At 43.0% G+C, this 24,265-nt stretch overlaps 1 protein-coding gene across 2 annotated transcripts in view; it reads right to left on the minus strand.

Annotated features, from left to right (window-relative positions):
• HHAT (hedgehog acyltransferase) overlaps positions 1-24,265 on the minus strand; it is a 306,476-nt gene that overhangs the window by 66,878 nt on the left and 215,333 nt on the right. For both annotated transcript variants that reach the window (XM_043568904.1, XM_043568905.1), the window contains exon 10: positions 11,498-11,699. In XM_043568904.1, the coding sequence (XP_043424839.1) occupies positions 11,498-11,699 (202 nt within the window). The remainder of the gene's footprint in view (positions 1-11,497; positions 11,700-24,265) is intronic.

Below are 24,265 nucleotides of genomic sequence, written 5' to 3' on the forward strand. Positions count from 1 at the left end.
AGCCCTGCATCAGGCTCTGTGCTGACAGCTCAGAGCCTGGAGCTGCTTCAGACTCTGTGCCTCCCTCTCTCTCTCTGTCCCTCCCCCGTGCGCACTCGCTCACTCTCTCTCTCTCAAAGATTAATAGACATTAAATTTTTTTAAAAGCAAGTCAACATTTGAAAAGGTATAAACTCACAGGCAAGGAATGGAATAGAAGTGAAAAGCAAGTGGGCAAAATGAACCCATTTTTACAAGACAGAAAACAGATGGAGGAATTAGCAGCACTGAGACACCTAGATAGTAGATGTCAGAGGAGAAAGTCATTCCTACACCAGATCCCCAGAAGGCCTAGCCATTAGAGGCACCATGTACCACAGACGGCAACAGTAAACCACGGAGACAAGAAAACAGAGAGCTTGGTTAAAAATCTTGGTAATGTAGGGCACGTGGGTGGCTCAACTGGTTATGGCCTCACAGTTAGGGAGTTCGAGCCCCACATCAGGCTCTGTACCGACAGCTCAGAGCCTGGAGCCTACTTTGAATTCTGTGTCTCCCTCTCTCTGTGCCCCTCCCCTGCTTCTTGCCCTCTTTTCTCTCTCTCTCTCTCTCTCTCTCTCTCTCTCTCTCTCTCTCTCTCTCTCAAAAATAAACAAGTATTTAAAAATATCTTTAAAAAATCTGGGTAATGAGGGGCACCTGGGTGGCTTGGTCGGTTAAGCGTCCGACTTCGGCTCAGGTCACGATCTCACGGTCCGTGAGTTCGAGCCCCGTGTCGGGCTCTGTGCTGACAGCTCAGAGCCTGGAGCCTGTTTCAGGTTCTGTGTCTCCCTCTCTCTCTGCTCCTCTCCTGTTTATGCTCTGTCTCTCTCTGTCTCAAAAATAAATAAACGTTAAAAAAAAAAGAATAAAAATCTGGGTAATGAGCATACAGACCCTGGGGCTTCCTTCTTTCTCTGCCCCCCACTCCCCATGACGAAGGCGATGATGAGAAATTTTTTTTGTGAATAAATTGTATCAGAGTGACTCTAAACTCAGGGACAACGGGTACAGTGGCATTTCAGAATGCCAAAGATATTTTCATTAAGTTTCTCAAGAGAAAAACAGATTACATATAAAGAATCAAAAATCAAAATGGCATTTCTCAACAGTAAAGCTAAAAACTACAAGACAAATTACATCTTTCAAATTTTTCAAGAGAAATTACCTTTCAACCTTAAAATTCAGTGCTCAGACAATCAATCAAATGTGAGAATAGAATAAAGACAGTTTGGGAAATGCAAGTCTCAAAAAAATTTATTATCCATGGTCCTTTTCTAAAGGCCCTTCTACTAGGTCTAACAGAAGTAGTCCTTGTACTGAAGGACGTGCTCCACCAAATCAAAGGGAGGAGAAAACAAGGGGACATGGGGTCCAAGACCCAGGGATTCAGCCCGGGAAAGAGGAGGAGGAAAGTGTCAGGACCAGCTGTACAGTCCATCTAAAGAGATATGATCCAGATGGGACAGAGGATGGAAGGGCCCAGGAGAGGTTCTCCAGGAAAAGAAGAGAGCTGACAGATTGCCAAATACATCTGACCACATGGAAATGACTATTCTGAGGGATTTTTCCATTTTACTGGGGAGTTTGCAAAGAAGTGGTGATAGTAAACTACTAATCAAACAAAAAGAGGCAAGGTGATTCTTTTTTTTTTTTTTAATTTTTTTTCAACGTTTTTTATTTATTTTGGGGACAGAGAGAGACAGAGCATGAACGGGGGAGGGGCAGAGAGAGAGGGAGACACAGAATCAGAAACAGGCTCCAGGCTCCGAGCCATCAGCCCAGAGCCTGACGCGGGGCTCGAACTCACGGACCGCGAGATCGTGACCTGGCTGAAGTCGGACGCTTAACCGACTGCGCCACCTAGGCGCCCCATAGGCAAGGTGATTCTTAATCTGAGGTGGGCAAACAGTGGACTAGAAAGGAAATTCAATTATAGCATATTAACTGGCGTGGCAGTAAGCCACACTTAGCATGGTGGTAATGAGAACATCGAGTGCTGATGGAACCAAACACAGAGCTACTACCATATTGGAAGGAGAAGTAGGTCTCAGATGCTAAAACCTCATGTAGAAAGCAGCTAATATTTATAATTCTTAAGGGAAGAACTAAGAGAATATACTTTAGAAAGGTGGAAGTAAATGTCGGAAACAACTGAAGTGAATTGGAAGTTGTTGCTGACGAGGAGAAGGATGTATGAGCAGAATGGAGACTAAAGATTCATTTACCTCAAGGAAGCCTTGCAGGAAGATTTGACTTCTGACCCATAAACAGATATTCCTTAAACTTTCTGGGTTTCCATTTTTTCCCACTGCAGAACAGGGATAATGACAGTACTTACCTACAAAGCTACTATTGAAACCACATGACATAATTTGGTAAAAATGTTCTTGTGAGCATTGCCACTTCACTTAGAGCAATTTTTCCATACGCAGGTAGAGTGAAGCCACAACTAAAACACAAGATGTCCAAGAACTGAGGGCTGGAATGTGAAATTGATGCAATGCCAAATGGTTCTGCCTAGCTTGCTTGTCCCGAATTGCAATTCTTTGTTATTCCCGAAGAAATCCATTTTTGCTGCTTAAAAAAATTTAATGCCAAATGTACACAAGCAGCAAGGAGAGATGAATGAATAAGTGTGTAATATTTATCAAGGCAGGTGTCTCTTCTTACCTAAAATTAAGGAAGCTTAGAATAAATTATGTATAACTGAATTTGACTCCCTTTCTAATTGAACTATGTGTTCTTAGACATATCACGTACGTTCCCCTGTCTGGAGTTTCCTCATCTGTAAAAATGGAGATAAGCAATACCTGCCCTGGGTGGTTGTTGAGGTGCTTCAATAAAATAACCAATGCGGAAGATCTCTGTGCAGGGTCTGGTACAGTTTCTTCTCTGGCAAAGGGTGGCAGCTAGAGCAACCCCACATTAGTCTGTTCCTTCCATCTCTAACATACATCAAGCAACCAGGGTCAGCTAAGCATAGCCTCCTGAGGAGGGATCCATCATGTTCCCTTTTCTCTCAATCACCCTTAATTAGATAACAATACGTATTCACCGTAGAAAAGGCTGAAAATATAAATAAGCAAAACCAGGAAAATATGTATCATAAATAATCCCCATCAATAAAACGCTAATCACCATCTGTATGTTAGTATGTAACCTTCTGCGTACTTTTCCGTATGTGCACGGAACTTTTAAATAAAAATAAATTTTTATTCTACCTATTATTCTTTATTCATCTTTCTTCACAGTTAAATTATTTCAAAATCGCTACTTTCAGTGGTGGCATAGTCAACTTACTAGATGTCCTGTACCTCTTATACTCTTTCCTGCTACCCCTCAGGGGATAGACAGTGGCCATTCCAGCACTTACCTGAGCTTACGGGGTGGACTAGAGGGTTGAGACAAGAGGAAAAAGCAAAAGCCCCCTTAAGTTGTGTGTTTCAGTACATGCTGGCAATCACAAGTACAATGATACCAACTCAGCTATCTCAAATGAGGCCAGCAGCTGCTCCATAAGCTTTTTAAAGCAGTGTTTATTTCTAGGTCTTGGGAGGAATGTGAGATATTTTGGAAGTCCTGCACATCTCTGACTTCTCAGAGCTTTAAAAATGAATACATGCACACAAACATATATATCTATATACACACAGACACATATACACACATATACATATACTACATATAGATGCTATACAGTTACAACATACATATAATATTCACCGCACATAATATATAAATACACACTGTAAATAAATACATACTGTAAAAATATACTGCACTAAGTATGTGCATATTATTTTGGGGAAAGTGGACTAATTTCATCCTTCTGTTGCTAATAGGAATACTGAAAACTCAAGTTCTGCTACCTCCAGGGAGTAATGGGTTTTCTTGGAGGAAAAGAGACCCAGATTTAGAAACACACATCCAAAGCTTCAGCACGTACATAATAAAGATTTTGCTTTTCCCTAAGTTCATCTATAGAAACTGCTGGGCACCAGGCTGTGACTTGAATAACCACCACTTATCTGTGCTGTAGAAGCAGGAATCGAGGGCTCTCAAGTAATGAATCTAATCCCACAAGCCACCTGAAAAAGCCCATTTCAACCACTGACATTCAAGCCATGGATCTCATCTTCGGCTTAGCATTCTTTACCAAGAGTACAGTTCCCAAGGCTGGGAGCCCGTGCTGTGCACTTAGCAGGAAAAAAGGACGAGAGCTGGCCAGACCTGGGGGGCTCACCAGGCCACCACTAACTGGAACCTGGCTCTAGTTCAAAGTCTTCTCTCTGTCAGCAGACCCAGTAACGGAAAGTTAAAAAGAACCTTTGAAAATGTTTTTGCCATGCTAACCATATCTGAACTAAGAGGTGGAATTATTTGCCACATTCCACCTCTCAGACCGGAGGGGTTAAGGCTTAGGTTCAGGTTCCCACAGAGAAGAAAATGTGTAAGCAGTGAATTGCGCAGTGTGCTTCCTGCATCATTAATGATCCTTCGGAGTGGGAGACAATGGAGGGGGCACCATCAGGTCGTCATCCACCAAGGAACACACTGTTCATAACAACATGCATTGCTTTTGCCACACAGAGAGGCCCGGGAGAGTGCTAACAAGCCGGCACAACAGGCTAATTTGACGTGTGGGATTAATACGTTAATTTAATGCTCTCCTGTTTGGTTAAGTGTTTTGCATTTCTATATTTCTAAGTTTGCACTCAGATCCTTTTATATGGGAAACCATTCGGCTTCTCTAGCCTCCTTTCCTTCATCCTCCTGAGTGATAACTCCTCATCCGCCATGTCTGCCTCCTCACCTGAATGGCAAGCCTATTTCTGACTTCAGGCTGTATGTGTGCTATTCTCCTCACCAGGAATGCTTGTCTTTTCTCTACTGACCTAGCCAAGCCCCGATCTTAATTCTCCAGAGTCCTACTCAAGCCTCAGCTCTTTAAACCATTCCTAAAAGCTTAGCTCGCCCTGACCACCACTCCTCACAAACATCGGCTGCCTCCATGACTCATTCTGGTCTCTCTGTGCAAAATACCTTACATTGGTCCTCAACTGATTTGCACATGCCTTGCATCTCCAGCTGGACCACAATCTCCTATGACACAGGGGAGATGCCTCATAGCTTCTTTCTCCCACTATTAGCACCCTGGCCTGGAGACATAACCATTCTTTAACCTCATCTTACTTTATCCCTCCCTGGCATCACCAACATTGACCACTCCCTCCATGAAATACCCTCTTTTTCTCAGTTTCAGTGAAATCACCCTCGAGATTTTCCTCCCCTTGTTGGCCCCTTCTCCTCTATCCAACTTTTAACTGTTGGTGTTCCTCAGGTTCAGTCCTGGGCCACCACCTTTTCTTCTCTTTCTGTACTCTCTCCAGAAAGTCCCAAACACTTCCATGGCTCCAAAATACCAAGTACATGCTCCCAAAAATCTATCTCTAGCCTGGACCTTTCTTCTGAGAAATGCCTGGGAAGGCTAAGCCAATCAACATTCTATAATGTTAATGAAAATAAGACTTTTTTCTATAGATCACTTAGCTCTTCATAAAGAAAAGCTCTTGTTCCATGGTTTTATTGCCTCTGTTCCAAAGCAGACATCACAAAGATGATTATCCTGATAGGCCACCACGAAATACCTTGTTCTTGGAGGGAACTGACGAATAACAGACTCTACCATATACAAGGACAGACTAGTACACGATAGGCACAGAAGCACTGAAAGAGATGCAAAAAAAAAAAAAAAAAAAGGAAATGAGGAGGAAGGGACCATGTTTTTCACTCAGAGTTCCCCAGAGCTCTGCAATGTGTCTCCCACATAGGGTACTGAAATTTTTTTTCCCCCTAAATGAGCAAATTAAGAAAGGACGAACCAGACTGACCTTGCCAAAGGAGCCAAGTCTAAGAAGGGTTCCAGTCTTGAGAAAATGGCTTATCCATAATAAGTACTCGATCTCCATTTCTTGAATTGATTTAAGCAGTAGAGAAATAGAAGATCATGAGCCACTCTCAAACAGAACTACTCTTCTTAGACTAGTTTGCTTTGTGATGCTTCAGTTAGGCGAGACTGGAGTCACTGACCTTCTTATCAGGCCAACTGACATGTATATCCTGCCAATTAGTGAGTTAGGATTCCACAAAACTAAGTAAGCACTGGTTATATATCATGTCAATAATTCTTACAATTGACTGAACTCTCAAACTCATGGGATTTCTGTATCTACATCTTCAAAGTCAAACCAACCAATATAGCAGATAAACTGAATGTGTATCAGCACAGAGCCATGGTCTTTGGGCTCCTTCTGACACATCAGAGCATCAGATCCCTCTCAGAACCATTAGACTGACCCTCCCTGATTGTCACTGGAGGCATCTTTCCTCAATTAAGTCTATAAATAGAAATTTTACTGCTTTAGAGAGGACATAAATCAGCTCAGCAGGATACTCTTGGGGCAAAGAAGAGGAGACATGGGCAGGGGGAGGAGGACATATTGAAATTATTCAATGAAATGAACATTAGGGATGGGGGGGGGGGTGAACTGCTTGAGGTATCGATTCTCCTTTGCATAGGAATAACTGACAAGCAGCCTGGAGGTATCTTCCTTCAAAGGAGAGAGCACATCCAGAATTGGCAAGAAGTAATGTCACTCTACTGATGTTTCACAATGTGTCCACTTATTAAAAGATTTCAATGCTGAACACAAATTCTAGCTCCCCGAGAGAGTGCTTGTGTAGAGGAAAAGCATGTTGCTTTAGCAGTTAACTCCTCTTTTGTCCGCCCAGCTCGGGTGCTTTGTGAAAGTACCTTTCGTCAGCTTCCTACAGCTCTGTGCCTCAGTGAGTCACAACCAATAATCCCACATCTCATAAAGCAGCAGGGTACCAGAAAGGCTAATTTCTCCCCATCCATTTCTTTCCTATATATATTTTGTTCACTGAGCGTTAAAATAGCATTTTGCCATCACTAGACCAATTACTATCTATGCTGCTATGGAAAATAATAAGCTCCCTGTATAATGCTCAACAAGCCTCAGCTTTAGGAAGTTCTTTCAGTTTTCACTCTGTATTCTCCATGCTGCTGCATGAGCCTACTTCTTCTTGTACTGCCCTCAGTGAAATCAGAAAATATTCACCCATTCGACAAGTATTTACTACACGCTTACTCTGTGCCAGGCATTGTGATGCATGCCAAGGATACAAATCTCTGACTTCACGAGGCTAATAGTTCAGTGAAAGATATAAGGATTAAACAAGTTACTGGATAAAAAATATTTCATTGCAACTATGATAAGTATAGCAGAAGAGATCACGTACAAGGTGTCCAAAATGAGCTGTTGATCAGGACCTGATTGACTTAGGAGGGTCAGCGAAAGACACCCAAACAAGATATCATTCAAATTGCAATCTGAAGGATGAATAGAGATGGAAGTAGAGGGGAGAGAGAGCAGCCTAGGAGATGAATGAGGCTGTGTGAGGCAGGAGGGGCCAGGTGTGCAAATGAAGAGAAGAACAGAGTGCAAAGTGGGAGAGGGGGGCCGAGGGTTGGGGAGCAGACCCCCGAGGGGTGGGGGCCGAGGGGTGGGGAGAGGTAGCAAGCTCAAGATCAGGCAGGGCCCCATAGGTCATGTTAAATATTGAGAGCTTACTCCTAAAATAATGGGACACCACGAAGGATTTTAAGAAGGATAACCGAAGATGGTTAGGTTTTTACTGAGAAGTATCACTCTGCACTATGAGGATAAAGAACTTAAGAAGGCAAAATGGAAGCAGGTAGACTAGTTAAAAGCTATTCAGTAGACTGGGCAAGAAATGAGAGCAGTTAGATTAGGATGACTTAGCAGAAATGGAAATAATTTTTAAAAGTTAAGATCTACCGTGGTGCCTGGGTGGCTCAGTTGGTTGAGGGTCCGACTTCAGCCCAGGTCATGATCTCATGGTTCGCAGGTTCAAGCCCCACATCAGGCTCTGTGCTGACAGCTCAGAGCCTGGAGCCTGCTTTGGATTCTGTGTCTCCCTCTCTCTCTGCCCCTCCCCATTTCCCCCTCTCCCTCCCTCTCTCAAAAATAAATAAATATTAAAAAAATTTTTTTAAAGTTAAGATCTACCTAGATGACAGAATATACCGTATGAACAGGTAGAACCGAGGGACAGAGAGTACAAAGGTTAACTTCATGGCTTTGGCCTTGAATAACTAGACAGCTTATGACTTTTCTAGAAATAGAGAATGCTAGAGGGAAAGGAGCTAGTTAGAATTATGGGGGGAAGAGGTACACAAGTTCAGTATTACACATGCCAAATCTGAGATTTACCTGTGAGATGCACAAGTGGAGCCATTCAGTAGCCACTGGATATATGAGGTACCTCATCATTAATGAACATCACTCAAAATTATAGCAGAGTCCAACACTGTACATTTAATTTTTTTCTAGATGGGGGTGTGTTCTAGAATTGCACTGGTCAAAATGGAATCCCCTAACCACATGGGGGCTACTTAGCTTCAAATTAAAAATTAATTTCTTTTTTTTTTTTATTTTTTTTCAACGTTTTTTAATTTTATTTTTGGGACAGAGAGAGACAGAGCATGAACGAGGGAGGGGCAGAGAGAGAGGGAGACACAGAATCGGAAACAGGCTCCAGGCTCTGAGCCATCAGCCCAGAGCCCGACGCGGGGCTCAAACTCACGGACCGTGAGATCGTGACCTGGCTGAAATTGGACGCTTAACCGACTGCGCCACCCAGGCGCCCCTAAAAATTAATTTCTTGGTGACACTAGCCACATTTCAAGTGCTCAGTGTGGTTGTGTCTCCTGTATTGGTCATTTCCATTATTGTAGAAAGTTCAATTATACAGCCCTGCCTAGAACATCAGAGGGCTTCCTATTCACAACACCCAGCTCTGATTAGTCTTCCAGTGAATGTTCAACTGCCATTCTATCAACACTGACAAATCCTACTGTCTTTTGTGCTCCAAACAAAGCTTTGATTTTGAAGATGAAAAAGATACAAGAAAAGAAGACATGATCATCTTTGTTACTTAGATATCTTCCAATCGATCTTTAAAAAAACAGATAAAAAAAAAACCAAGATGAAGGATAAATGCCATGGAGAGAGTATGTGGGCACCCTGGGGGGGCAGGGGTGAACTCACATTGTAAAAATACTATCAGATCAACGATGGAGGAAATTAGGTGCCAAGGAGGCATTAAGGCATCAAGTCTTCATCTGGATTTTGACAAAAGAATGGGGAATATATTCATGAAAAGGGAGGGAAGGAGAGTAACCCAGGTTGGGAAACAGTTTATTCAAAAGGCTATACAACATTTGAAACGCCAGCCATGTTTCTCTGAAGTTAAACACAATCTACGCTGAACTGTGTAAGAAACAGAGTAATAACTCTTTGGGTGGACGAGTGGAAGAAGAACTAAAGAATCAACCCGATTGTGCACTGACTTAACACTGCAGCTAACTCAGACACTGAGCTAACCACTGGGGATATAAACAGTGATGGAATCCTGATCTCATACACAAGGAGCTCCACATCTACACAGCCATAGCCAACTACCAGGCTGTCAAGATAAAAGGTGATAAAGTAGGTTTTTACAAAATATGTTCCTGCTCAATAAATATGTATAATATAAACACTATATTCACAATATATATGCATGTATCTCACCAAAAAGTGCATACTCAAAAACTACTATACAGGTAGGTGTCTGAATTGTGGATGGATGCTCAAATGAGGTACTCACGTGAGGGTCGTGGAATGAGCTGATGAAGCAGAGCAGACATACAAGTGTTTCATCCTGTGTCGGCTTTCACTGTTTTCATTTTCAGACCAAATTAACAAGCCATAGGCTACAAGGCACAGTTTGCATTACTCCTTTAGCATTTTTGATTTTTAAATTTTATCACTAGCATAAGCCATGGCTCAAAGTCTACAGAGCAGTGCTTAACATTAAGTTCAAGGTGAATTTTAGACCCTTCATGAAGGAACATGGAAATATGTTACAGGGCTTCAGCCTAAGCTGAAAAAAAATTCTCTGGCTTTCACAGGTGATAATTGGGTTTCAGACTTCGGGGAAGACTATTCAGATTTGAAGACGGAGATTGAAACCTTGATGATACCACCTTTTACAGTTTTTCTTTGTGTTGCATAACCATGACTTTCACTGAAATTCCATTTTCTATAAGAATTCACCGACATTTCTTTCCTGCTGATTGCTGGGTACTACTACTGAACAAAATATTTATCTTTAAACATACACGAGCATATTTCAATTCCTTCAGATGTGTTATTTTGCTATGTGCTTTGCATGAGTTTTTACTGAAATAACTGTCCACTTTTACTATGACCATCTTCGTAGGAAAAAAAAAACTCGAATGTACTCTATTTGGTGGTGTTGGGTTTTTAAAATAAATTTGCTTTCGTTGCATATACTGGGGGAGTTTAGGCACATTAATCATTTCCCAATAAATTTCATGTGTTTTATTGCCTGCCAGGAACACTGATGATAGCATATTTCTTTTTAGCTTCTTTTTTCAGGGTTATCAGGAATATTGCTGCATAGTCACAACTGATGACTTCCTACAAGATTCTAATACAATGTATATCATTTTACACAATAAAACCTTCGCTCATAGTTTAAAATCACTTAAAATATGTGTATAAAGTACCTAATTTTCCAAATCATTTTCCTGTAGAAGTGGAATGCGTCTTAAACACTTAACTGTTTTTTATGCTACAATAACACTACCTATTTTATTGGCCAAGATTAAAAATACCAGCACTACTCAGTATTGGCAAGGGCATTCTCATGCACTGTAGGTAGAAATGTAAATTGGCACACTGTCTACAGGGCAGTTAAAGAAGAGTTAAGCAGTAAGCACGGCAAAAAAGGTGAAAAACACCTTTAACTTAGCAATTTTCCATACAAGAATTCACCCTGGTTATATTACTCATCTTGGTTTTGAGTGACAACTGCAAAACAATTAGAATAATATGATTGTCAATAACAGGAGAATAATTCAATAAATGACTCGCACAGCCACATAATGGAATTCTGTGTAGCCATTTAAAAAGGGTTGCTAGAAATACATTTGGTGACATAGAAAGGTGGGCCTGACACAACCGTACCTCTGGGGTAACAGAATTCATTTTAAAAGTTACACGTGTGTGTGTGTGTGTACACATAAATAAAAAAGAAGAGTTTGTAGTAATAGTAATTTTTGTTGAGGTATTTTTTTCCCCTTGTGTGAATTTTCTTATTTTTGTATAATAAGCATGTATTGCTTTTATAGTTAAACATTGTGTAAAAAAAAAAACAAACTGCTATTTCTGGGTACATCTACTCTGAACCAATCTGGCAGGAACGGCCCATGTTGCGATGAATCTGACGACCATCTTCCCTCCCAAACCTATTCCACCTAGCTCAGCTGTTCCCCCGCCGCAGGGGCAAGGGTCCTGCTCACCAAGCTGTCCTGGATGCACGGGGTCTGCACAAGCCTCTGGACTGTGTTCTCCGCGATGACTCCCAGCCAGTTGAGCGCTGCCCAGTACCAGAGGTAGTCATGGCCACCATGCCAGAAGCTCACAAATGCAAACGTCACTGCAGTGGCAAACAGTGTCCTCAGCAGGCCATGCTGGGACCCTCCTACTGGAATGTACACATACCTAGAGAGAGAAGAGGCCATCAGGAGCCATGCGGTGGGCTGTCCCTGCAATACCACCTGTTTCTGCGCTTGATTCTCCCGTCACACGTTGTTACTGAGCAAGTGAAGGTCCTTCCCGACTTGCAGGAGGCTGCAGAGCACTCCTGGAATTCCCCAACACACAAGACGCTGGCAAAAACGCAGGCCTCTTTTCTGAGGGGCTTTAGGTCAAATGAATACACAGGCTCATTACCAGAGCAAAGTAGCACTTACAAGAGGCAGGGTAAAGAGTAATGAATTCTGTTTGTAAAAGGGGCGTGCCCAACCCTGGAAGGCCAAACACAGAATGACAATTAAGCTTCCAGTTACATGGGGACCCCAACCTTCAAGACAGATATATATTATACAGTTCAAACTACTATATTTATGGTAAGCCCAGTATTTAAGCACAATTGCTGCAATTAGGCTCATAAATAGCAGGAGCTGGGTGCAGAATAGGGGTGCCAAGACCGGTTGCCCCAGCTTTCCAGGCAAGTTGCCCACAAGGAGTAGTGACTTTGCAAGAGAAGAGCTCTGTACTCACAGGTTAGCCAAATTATTGCCCAAAATGCACAGCCATCCCTTGGGTATGCTTTCTACTGCTGAGGTAGCTATTTGACCACATATAAGCAGGACCATCTTCTTCAATCAGTATTTTCCCACTGTGGATAAAACCCAAACTTTGGATTTTGAGGGTTTTTTTCAAGGCTGCTTCAATCTGGCAAGGTAGGAGCATTTCCTCCTTGAAGCAGCCTTTTAACAAAGCCCACAGGATGAGGCACCTGGGTGGCTCAGTCAGTTGAGCGTCCAACCCTTGTTTTCGGCTCAGGTCATGATGCCAGGGTTGTGGGATCGAGCCCCATGTTGGGCTCCATGATGCGCATGGAGCCTGCCTGGGATTCTCTTTCTCCCTCCCTCTGCCCCTCTCCCCTGAGCTCTCTCTCACTCTCAAATAAATAATTTTTTTAAAAAATCCCATAGGCCTTTCATGCTGGTCAGTGTTTCTTTGCCCAAACTTCTTCCAGGAAGGAAAATGAAATCATCATTCCCTGAATACAGTGTGTTCCGGACACAGCACCAGACACTTTACCTCCATTACTTGCTTTGATCCTTTGAAGCACCATAGGGTTTACGCCTGCTGTTCCAGCATGCCAACCAGTTTACAATTTGCCCTGTTACTATATTGTTTTAATACTCTGTAGGAAATGTTATTTTGAAAATCATCTTTAAATAGAACAGTTTCATAGACAAGTCAAAAAATAGAAATGAAAACCACTCCTCGGTCAATAAATATTTCAAAAAAACTATTTGATAAGTATTTTTAAATACCCTCCTTCACTCTCAAATGTGTTCCACTTTAGATAAAATCACATGATCAGCTTAAACAGCCCCATTTTGTAGGTGAGAAACAGGCTGAGAAGTTAACTTGACCAAGGCACACACCCAGGAAGGGGAGTAGATGCACACCTGTAACCACAGAGCCAGAGTTCCTGTTTTCCACTACACCTATATCTTCCACTCCAATCTAAAACCAGAAAGCGTGTGAGAATGTAGCCATTTCAGAAATAAGTGGAGCAAAGGCTTTCTCTTGTGCAAAAACAAGCTCATCTTGACAACTAAATTAGCAAATAGGTATCCAGCACTCACTACAGATTAAGGGTTCCTCCATCTGCTGTCCAGCATTTATTTAGGCATCCAAGGCAGTCTTGGCATTATGGGAAACACGGAAACATAAACCATTGTTTCTGCCAAAAAGGACAGGTAGAGCTGGTTGTGAAACAATAGCAAACAAGTCCCCGTGTTAGGCTATGTGATTTGGTCCAAAGCAGACCAAGAGAGTTTAAGTGTGGAGGAGAAGCGAGTGAGTGCAGGCAAGGCCATGGCAAGGCCAAGAGGATGAGCTTTGCTAGGCGAAAGGGAGAAGGGTGGGCACTGCATCTTGGACCTAGAAAGGCTGGGCAAGGAGCCAAAAAGGCCTGACTACCCCAGGCACAGCAGTTTTATTCAGTGCTCTGCTGCCCCCTAGAGGTTGCTTCGTTATTGGTGTAAGATATTCCTCAGCAGAAGCAAAAAATGGGCCACAATTCTCTACAGCCTCCTACCTGCCTGGAGGTAGCTGCTACCCCACCATGGCATTCCATGAAGCTGCGCTTCACTTTATACAGTGTTGTCAAAAGGCTGCAGGGAGTGAGAGCGAGAGCAAGAGCGAGAGTGAGAGACAGAGAGAGATGGACAAACCAATGTTAAAATAACTGCTCTTTACAGCAAGTGTACAGATAATTTTATAAAACAAGTTAATACTAATACCAATACTCTTCTCACCCAACATAACTGTTTCATGTTGACCTTTTTATTGTATCTCACTATGTTAAGGTGAGCTCCACTGTATATATAAGAAAACCCAGGATAGGGGCATCTGGGTGGCTCAGTCGGTCAAGCATCTGACTCTTGGTTTTGGCTCACGTCACGATCTCACAGTTCGTGGGATTGAGCCCTGCTCTGCACTGACAGCATTTCACTGATGGCACAGAGCCTGCTTGGTATTCTCTCTCTCCATCTCTCTCTACCCCTTCCCCGCTCACTCGTGTGCTCTCTCTCAAAATAAATTAAAAAAAAAAAAAGAAAAGAAAACCCGGTGTAGAATAAATCCTCTCTCTCGTCATCCACACCAGTGGTCGTTCATATTGGATTCAACTCCAAGAAGGATATGACAAAGAAGTGTCTAGCCCCATAATTAGATTCACAGCTATTTTAGGGATTCTGCACTATGGCTTTATAATTTGGCCTTCAAAATGACAGCCAACAAAGGGGCGCCTGGGTGGCGCAGTCGGTTAAGCGTCCGACTTCAGCCAGGTCACGATCTCGCGGTCCGTGAGTTCGAGCCCCACGTCAGGCTCTGGGCTGATGGCTCGGAGCCTGGAGCCTGTTTCCGATTCTGTGTCTCCCTCTCTCTCTGCCCCTCCCCCGTTCATGCTCTGTCTCTCTCTGTCCCAAAAATAAATAAACGTTGAAAAAAAAATTAAAAAAAAAAATCTGAGAATTCCTCGTATTCCTAAAATTTATATACAGTAGGCCTCCAGGGACATGAGGCTGCTTATTTTAAACCAGAGGCAGGTATGGTTACCAGACTGAAAGATAAAAATCCTTTCTTCATTCTTAACTTCTGGAAGGGAGTAGGTGCATAAAGAAGGAGAGTAACAGGTTATTTTCTTCTACAAATTCTACCAGTCTTATGTCAGTTCCATGATTAATAAAAACAGAATATGTCTCTTTTTTAAAAACAGCCGTGTGACCCCACTTACTGAGATCCACTGCACAGTGAAATTGATTTCCCAAAGGAAGAAAGCTTTCAGCACCACCTTCTCAGCAAAGCAAAACATACAAAGATTTTTCTTGCCAGTGACTGTGAGCTTGGGTCTGCACAGAGCCTGCCCCTGCCAGGCAACCTCACGAGGTCACTGCTCACAGAGAACACTGCTTGAAGAAGTTAGCAGCCATCCGCAGCAGCCTTCTTCATTTAAAACCATCTCACGGAGTCAGCGCAAGACAGCAAACCCCCAACTCAGGAGGAGGAACTTATAGTAATAATGTCCACCCTTTACTGAATGTCCGTGAGCCAGGTGCTTTATGTATACTATTTCTAATCATAACAACCATCTAACAAGGAACTAATGGCCAGGCCTGTTTTACACAGGAGAGGTGAAATCCTAACCGAGAATGTTCTGGTTTCAGAACTCCCAGGCCTGTGTCCTAGTGTGCCATTTTTTATTGTGATAGGAGCATTTCTTGGTGATACGTTCCTCTTATTTGACCAAATCTTCAACGCAGTCTCCACAAACACATTCACCAGTATTTTATTAACTGAAGAAATGTCCTTTGTAGGGAAGGAATCTTGCTGGGGAGAAAGATGCTTATTATTTATAAAGGCATTTGGGCCAAAGAGCACAGTACCAGAAGTCTGGAGGTATAAGTTCAAATTTTAAACAGACCAATTAGTTTCCTTCTGTCCCACAAGAAAAGAAGACGCATTCTATCTTGACCACACCGGCATCCTGCAGATGTCGGACTACTAAGGAAGCGGGGCATGAGAAGTGGACTCTTGGGGGGCTGTTGCTGAGTAGGTGTATGTTAAGGGAGAAGAAAATACATATCTCTGTCAGATCCACTATGAAAAACTCAAGAATATGTCCTACAGTAGAGGAGAGGGGTGATGAGAATCCATGAGGTAAATACATTAATCTTAAAACCACGACACTCCCTTTGCCCAGGACCTACACACCAGCTCTCCAGCTTGTCATATTATCTTCAAACTCTTTGCTGGGGCCGAATGCCAGACTCCCCCCACCCCTGGAGGCAAGAGGATGAGGACACTGAATGCCTCGTTTCTCACTACCCCGTGGAATGAGGTGAGGTGGGCTTGCGGGTCCCAGGGTTCAGCTACCTGTTGCTTGGCAGGGCTGAGGCAGGCAGTGACTGACACCCCATTCCAGCTCTGCCAGATCTTTCCATCCTTATTTCCCACTGGCTCTCTCAGCAAATCATGAAATCCTGAACAAATGGGGCTTTCACACCTCTACGCCTTTGGTCATACCATTTTCACGTCCTCCAACCTCTCTGTTTTTCCAACTCCAATTGAACCTACAAAATTAAGTGGTTTTTCCATCTCCTCCAGGAAGTCTCTTTAAAATATTCCCACTCTTTATTTAACCCAGAAAACCTACTGTTTGTACCACTGACTAAACACTTATTCATCAAAAGATGTCTTTTCTATTAGGTTGTCATTTAAACTAAGCTGAAAGATTCTTTCAGAAGTACTAGATATGTGATGTGGGTACACGTCTGCAAGTGTTACCATATAGTTCCTAGTTAACAGTATTTATGTACTAGTGACCTAATTTTCATAGACTCCAATAGCTTTTAAACTTGTGACAAATTGTCACCACTGCCACAGACCAACCAGGGAGGATAGTAGGAACCAAGGGAGGATTGTAGGGTCCTGCCCCAGTTACTGGGAGAAACTTCACAAGACACCCGTTCCTAAGGAATACAGACACTTGAAGGACCCTGGAGTCTCTCCATACTTTGTAATCCCTATTAGGGCCAAAGTATGTGGCCCCAAACCTCTAGACCTATCCCAACCTCAGGAGATTTGACAATGACAAGTAGTAGCCTTATAAAGAGCCTTTAGTCGCTGGGAAAGGCAAGACTTCTGGCTGCATTACGTTGTTGCTGAGGTGACCTCACCTGGTCTTCGCCTGGGCTCCAAGACAAGCTCCTGCTTAGAGTTCTTGCAGAGGTGGCCAGGGTCTCCTAAACTCAGCTCTCATGGGCAGTGGCTCCCTGACCTGACCCTGGCTCTGACTGACCTTGGCCCACACTTAAGTCCTCTCTCCCACAGCCCAGTCAACCCCCATCTTCTAGGTAGTGGACAAAGACCTGGTGTTTAGATCTCACAAAGGAAGCTACAGACTTGCTTATAATAAAAAGCTTTCAGAAAAAGATGCACACAGTAAAGAAGTCCAGTACAGATCGTAATGGAATTTTAATAAGTAAAAATCGGCAGCTGGTTAATGGGCAACTCTAGACTTTATCATCTCCAAAAAGCTAAGAGGGCTAATTCTCAGCTCTTTCACCAAGAGATGCTGGCTGTAAGTTTTATATCCAACTCTGAAAAATTGCTTATTAAAAATTCTATGTCCTATTTGGCAACAGAACATTGTAGAATTTATAAAATAGAGATTAAACTCAGGCTATATTTAGTCTACATTTAAACTTCTAGGTTCATGTAATTAGATGCCAACATTTTTTTTTAATTAATCTTTTCATTCCACAAAGCCAGTAGCTCAGTGGGTTGAGGTGCTGTGCTGATAAACTCAAGCCTGTAACGTCTATCCTAGGGAAAGATTCAGCTCTACCTTCACAGACCAAAACCCAAACTCTAGCTCCCCAAAAGCTCTATCTTCCTCACTGCAGAAGAGGCTGACAGAGAATGAATGGCTCAGCCCAGCCTTCTTCACCATCAGAACACAGCCCAAGTAGCAACAGCAGCCAAGCACAGGGCAAGCAGGAGAGCAATGCTTGACACCTGGAGATGTAACCTTGGTCCTGCTCGGTCACCTACCAACCACTTAACCTTGAGCTTGTCAACTAAGACTGTTCAGCTTAAGTGTGTACACTGAGCAGATACTAGGAGCACTAAAACCTTCTTTGGGTATGGGCTGCTATGAAGATCGGACGAGACAATATGTGTAAGGAGTTTAGAGATTTCAATACTCCATATGAATGGGAGGATGCATACTTACCAATAATCAGCCAGCAGCACCACACTTGTATTCAGGACAAAACAAAATGCCATTATCATAATTATCAAATGCCATTCCTATGTTTTCCATAAGCATGTGAAGGCAACAACACCTCTTACCTGGTTGCTCAGAGATTTTTTTTACTTGAAACCATTAGCCTTAAATATGCCACCATCAGAACCAAGTTGCTCAGTGCTCAGGGGTCTAAGCTATGGATTCAACACCCACTCACGTAGATCTGTTGATGAGGCTTAGCCAAAGAGACGGCAGCTCTTCTCCAAACATCTGGTATTAGCTACAGAGGGGCCTGTAGAGGGTATGTGGGCGGGTCTGTCACCAACATCTCACCTACAAATCACTGCTGCCCTTCCACTCGGGCTCCCCCTTACCTACTGAGTACAAGAACCATCTGACCAAACCCTTTCCTGGGTGACTCCTGGGTGGGCAGGGCTTAAAGAAAGTGCTTTTATAGGTTTACTCATCCAACCAGTTTAAAGTAGCCTAATAATGCTCTAGAAGGTTCAAGCTTTGGTGATACATGAGTCTTTGCAGTACTATAACCTTCATACTATAGACTAGAAGGAAAAAAAAGAAAAAGCACGTAACCTTTAAGATGCAATACTTCCAAACAACTTCCAGTCACAAATGGAGGAAGCGAAGGCCCAGCTGGAGGCGATCATAGACAGGGGTGCACACCATTTCCCTCTATGAGCTTTCCAACCACCTTCTGCTTATAAGCACATTGAAGCCTCAGCTCTGGGGCCCATGTCTATTTTGGGTTATAAATAAACACAGTATAAAACAGATTCTTTGGAGATTTGAGCAGAGGAGACAGAGTGGGAGTTTATACTCTTTAGTGCTATAGAGCTGAGTCTAATCGCTAATAAAAAGGTCCTTGAGCCTCAGTTTAATAACCACCAAGATTTCCTGGCTGCCTGCCTGTCTCCCCACCTTCCTCCCAAGAGGATGCTAAAAGCATCTATAAGCTTCCCTGCGCCAGATGAAGGGAGGGGTGTATGGAAAGTCAGAGGAGAAGGAGCAAACCCAGATGTCTGCATGGTGTAGGTCTGTATGGTTCCCCATCTCATGGAGGGAAAGGGTTGAAGGGAGAGATGCCATCCTTCCCTGCTCCTAACACGTTTCCCAACCTTTGTTCCATCAACAGCTCCCAAACCCCAGATCAAAATTACAACCATCCTGGGCACACAACTCCTCTTATAAGCAAATGTACTATTTCTCTCATATGCTCCCTTTTTGATCTCTGCCTCTCACCCGCATCCTAACCAGTGCCACCCTACTGGTCTAATCTTATAACTCAATTATCATGACTGATAGGGAAATGTTCACTACAAAATGAACTTGCACAACTCAAAAGTTGCTGCATGGGTACAATGCCTCGAGTGTCTCTGGAACGAAGGGCTCTGAAGACTAGCGTCATAAAGAAATGCCTAACTGATGACTGAAGCATTTCATTCTCCATCTGGGTTTATGGTGTAATGGTTTTAAGACCGCCATGCTAGACAGGGCCCCACAGAGGTAGGAACCCTGGCCCTGACAGGTATATGGTCTATGTTCCCACAGCAACACAGTATGTCACACATAAAGTCCACTTGGTTGGTTGTTCAGGCCAAAACAAAAACTAACAGTTAAGGAAAAAAAGATGCAAGTTCTGTGTCCTCAGGAAGCATCTAGTCTGACAATGGTAGCCACGTCCTTATCCTCAGGGGGTCCTGCCTATAATAGATTCCCAATGCATCACGTCCTAAGTTAAAACCTATTTGCCTGGCTTTAAAAAGTCATTCTCCAACTGGCTCCCTCCTATGCCACCAACTCCATTTTGAGTGTCCAAAATAGGTTTTCCACTCCAGTCAGTGAACTTCATTCTTACACAGGTCTAAGCCCCAGGATCATGCCAGCCCATCCCCCAACCACAGAAGACTCCTGACCGTCACTGCCACCATTTGATCTTCCAAAATGGGTTCAACACTTGCTTCAAGGGAAATTTCTCTTGCCAATCTCGCTGAATGCTGGTGGCCCTTTGATTCTTCCTCTCTTCAGAATTCACATATTCATCACGGCCTCATTTCCTCAGACTTGTTGATGGGCTGCTCTCTAGCATTTCTGAGCCACTCCATCAGGTCAGCAGGCATGTAAGATTCCCCCACCTCACAGACAAGACACGGAATAGGGAATTGTGACACTTCCCTTTTTATTGCCCTCCCCCAGAGTCTACCTTAGACTCTGAATTCTTAGACTCAGTAAATCCTGACCAACTTCCTTCTTTCCCGCATCTTCTTTGTTTCCCTGATTCATCTTCCTTCCCCTTCTTTTCTTTGACTATCACTCTCTCTAAACAAAATACGATTCTCCAGCTAGAAAGTATGGCTTCACAAGCAAATGTCACTGTTTGCCACATACTTCTCTAAGGTGCATTCGGGTTTGCAGGGTAATAGTTACAAAGTCAGACTAAATCCCAGACGTCAACAGGAGGTGCCCTGAGCAAGGGGACAGCTGGCAGAGACTGAGAGGTGGGACATGTGCCAACTCCAATTTCCCCAGAAAGCTGCCAGAACTACACAAAAGGGAGATTTAACCACACAGCAAAGATTCAGTGTTAAATGTTTTTAAAACTAAAGCACCCAAGTTGGGAGGTTTAAGATTTGTGATGTTAACTTTAAAAGCTTCAAATAAAATGATGGATATGCCCATCAGTATTAGGTACCTGTGAGGGGAAGGTGTTCCCAAGGCCACCAGGAGTGGGGCTTTAACCCCTCAACTTTCTGACACTATCTCTTCCTGGGCCATGAATGTCACTTCCGAGCCCAGTGTGTGTTTTTGCTACAAGAGAAGAACTGAGCTGAAGGGTCAAGATCATTGTTGAGCATGAATTAATGAATGAATACACACACACCACCTTAGAGCATAGAGGAGGGTGGGAGTCTGGATGGGTAAGTCAGTCACAGACTTCAGTGCTGGTCGCTTTTCTGGACCTTGGTTTATAACTAAGAAAGGATCAAGGGCTAGGGGAGAACTAGGGGATGAGATCTCTATAGTTTGTAAGATGAATGTTCTAGAACGATCGATCACAGTGGCATGCTGTTTTTACTGGTTTCTACTGAAACAGAGAGGATCTGTCTTTTCTAATGGATTTTCAAGACATGGAGTGCCTGAAATATGAGCTTATTCTTCTAAGTTCCCCATTTCCCCACCTCCCTGCTGCCATGAAGCTAACTCACGAATTAATGTAAAATGCACGAAGAAAGGGTTATCTGAACCTGATTCAAGGTGATGAATCCTTTCCTGGTAGCAAGTTTCTACCCACCAATTTATCTGCTTTGCCAATTCATACATTTATACTCTGGACCTTCTTAAAGAGTAACAGCCCATTGGTAATGCACATCCAGGATGGCCATGGATGGGGTTCAGTGCCCAGAAAGGGAGAAAAGCGGGAGAGAAAATGCAAGATTAACATACAGGCACCATTTTTAAAACAATGCCATTCAAGGCTGTTTTCAGGAAGAAGAAAAATAAAGGTCTCAGGCACCAAAGTGATTTTCAAAAAATCATCAAAGCAAAATGGTTGCTGGAGGTAATAAGAGGCTACTCCCTCTCTGGACTGAAATCAGCACTCCGACAAATCAGCTCTGACATAACGATTTCAACTGCCTCTCATTTATCGTAATTATGATCCACAATCCCTATCAGGCATGATACTTTAAGGCTGGGTACTGGAAGGGAAAACTGATAATGCTTGGGTTTGAGCACAAATGGCAATAAATCTGCAGCAGCATCCAACACAACCATGCTAGCACAACATTTACGGAAACAAAGCAAGAACATCATCTCATGCCCGGAAAACAATGCCCCAGTAAGCATTCTTCCCTTAATGCAGTGAGAGGCCGCCCAGATGACACTGCTTATTTGAAAGATCCCATGGTAATTGAATGAACTCTTGAGTGCACATTAGAGATTAATATTTTAAGAGCTGGCATTTTACAGAGACAGTCTAAGAATGACATTCAATGTGTGTCACAAAAGGCAGAGTCTTCCATGGATTAAAAATGCCACTGTTCATGCAGTAAAATCATAAGAAATCCACAGATGTCAGGTGTGGAACTGGATATTAACATCGTAATCTGTGTTGGAAAGCAGTCCCATCCCAAGGGTTGAGCAAAGAAGTGGACCACAAGAGTGGCATTTCACTTGCTCCCTGGGCTCCTTCTCAAATGCGGTCAAGATGAACAAAGATGTTTTATGGGCTGGAGAGTACAGTGCTTGACTTTTACCTTACTCCTGAGAAAGGTGGGCAGAGAGAATGGGGAGTAATCGAGCAGTCCCCAGCTACAAGCGGCGAATGTGGCTGCAGAGAGAAACCAGGTCTCGAGTCTGGGGAAGCAGAGAGGCAGCTCGGGTTCAAACAAAAGAAGTGATGTTCCTGGATCTTCCCTCCAACACCACGGTCCTGCCATCCAAGTCTATAGCCAGTGAAGCTGCAGACAAGGGCAGTTCCCAAGAGGAGCCATTTCTTGGGAGCCAAAGAGCAACAACATCCCCTCAGAGCCCCTGGGTATGTGCCAGGCTCTGCCTCCACCTCCATTGCCCTGAACAGCAGTGACCCAGGCAGGGCCCCAGAGTCTCCATCTAAGAGACACGTTTATAATCCATGTCCAGTTCACCTCATAGGCTTGGATGTGGTGATCAAATAAACCAAAAAGGATGAAAAGGAACTAAAACATAACGTAAACATGATTATTATACTAACAGAATACACATAATAGTATATTAGGGATACTATCATCTATAAAATCAGGGAAGGAATTTCCATTGAGTTAAATATGTTGCTTAACAAAGAGGAGAGAGAGAGAAAAAACAGACTGCTCACTTGAGCCAGACACCGTGCTAAACATTTTCTGGGTGTTATTCCATTTCCAAAACTAGCCTTAGAATTCTCCACCCCACCTCCAACCCAATTTACAGATGAGGAAAATAGAGCTCAGAGAGGTTATTTACTTCCCTAATCACAGAGCTGGCAGACTCCTTCCATGGGACATCAGAGAGCAGAGCCTGGACCAACTGGGGAAAATTACAAGGAAGCATGTCCTACACAGCTAGTGGTGAAGGGGAGAGTGAGATTCAAGTCTGACTCCAAAATGTGTGCTTTTTTTCACTAGATCAAGTGGTTTCTCCAAGATAACTATGGATGTTAGGCATAGATGACCCATATGCTTCACATTAAAAAAAAAAAAACCAGATACTACTTAACCTAATAATTTTTACCTTTATAAAGATATCTACTGAGTCCCTAGTAGGTGGCAATTCCCATGCTCAGTGCTTTATAAAGTATTTCACTTGATTTAGCATTTTTTAGTGTCTCAGAGTCATTTTTGTGAACTTAAATTATCATCGTAGCAGCAAAGCATGATAGTTCTAGATTACCAGAGGGTCCAACTCACTATGAGATGACAAAAAAAAAAAAAAAAAATCCAATCCATTTCCACTCAAATAAATCTGGTGGAAACTTATAACACCTCCAAGTCCAGAGGGAGGAAGAAAGGATCTCAGAGGCCATCTTGTTTATGGATCCCTGTACCACACCCACAACCAGAAGGCATCCAGCCTACACCTCAATACGTTCAGTGACCAAGAATTATCGACTTCTGGAAAAAGTCTTTTTTACCATTTTTTTTGGCAATTTAGATTGAACAGAACATGCTTCTCTGTACTTTTCACCAATTAATCCCAGTTGTCTTTCTGAAGAAACATGGAACAAAGGTAGCAGGTCTGTAGCCAGCAGCCTGTCAAATATCTGATGAAGGTCCTCCTCTCTCTCCAAAGGCTTAAATTTGCAGGTGACATATCCTCAGTTTCTTTATTCATTCTTTTATATATGGTTCCAAATCTCCTATCATAGTTCACTCTTTTCTAGATATCTCCTCACTTGTCCGGGTTCCTCTGGGATTATGGTACCTGAAGCATATTGAACATTTATGGAATGACATGAATAATGAATAACAGACTAGGAATACCCATTCTTTTTCTAATCATATATTCATATAATTGACAAATATTTTCTAGGCATCTACTACGTTCCAGGACTCATGCTAAGCACTGGAGACATATGGGAACGTGCCATGTAAGACTGCCCTCACAGAGCTTGCATCCAACCTGTTACACTGACAAAAACCCGTGAGGACATTGGTTTCAGGGCAGCCTTACCTCATACCAAAGGTTACACTCACTGCTTTTC

This window comes from Prionailurus bengalensis, chromosome E4 (assembly GCF_016509475.1).
Source record: "Prionailurus bengalensis isolate Pbe53 chromosome E4, Fcat_Pben_1.1_paternal_pri, whole genome shotgun sequence".
Taxonomy (NCBI): domain Eukaryota; kingdom Metazoa; phylum Chordata; class Mammalia; order Carnivora; family Felidae; genus Prionailurus; species Prionailurus bengalensis.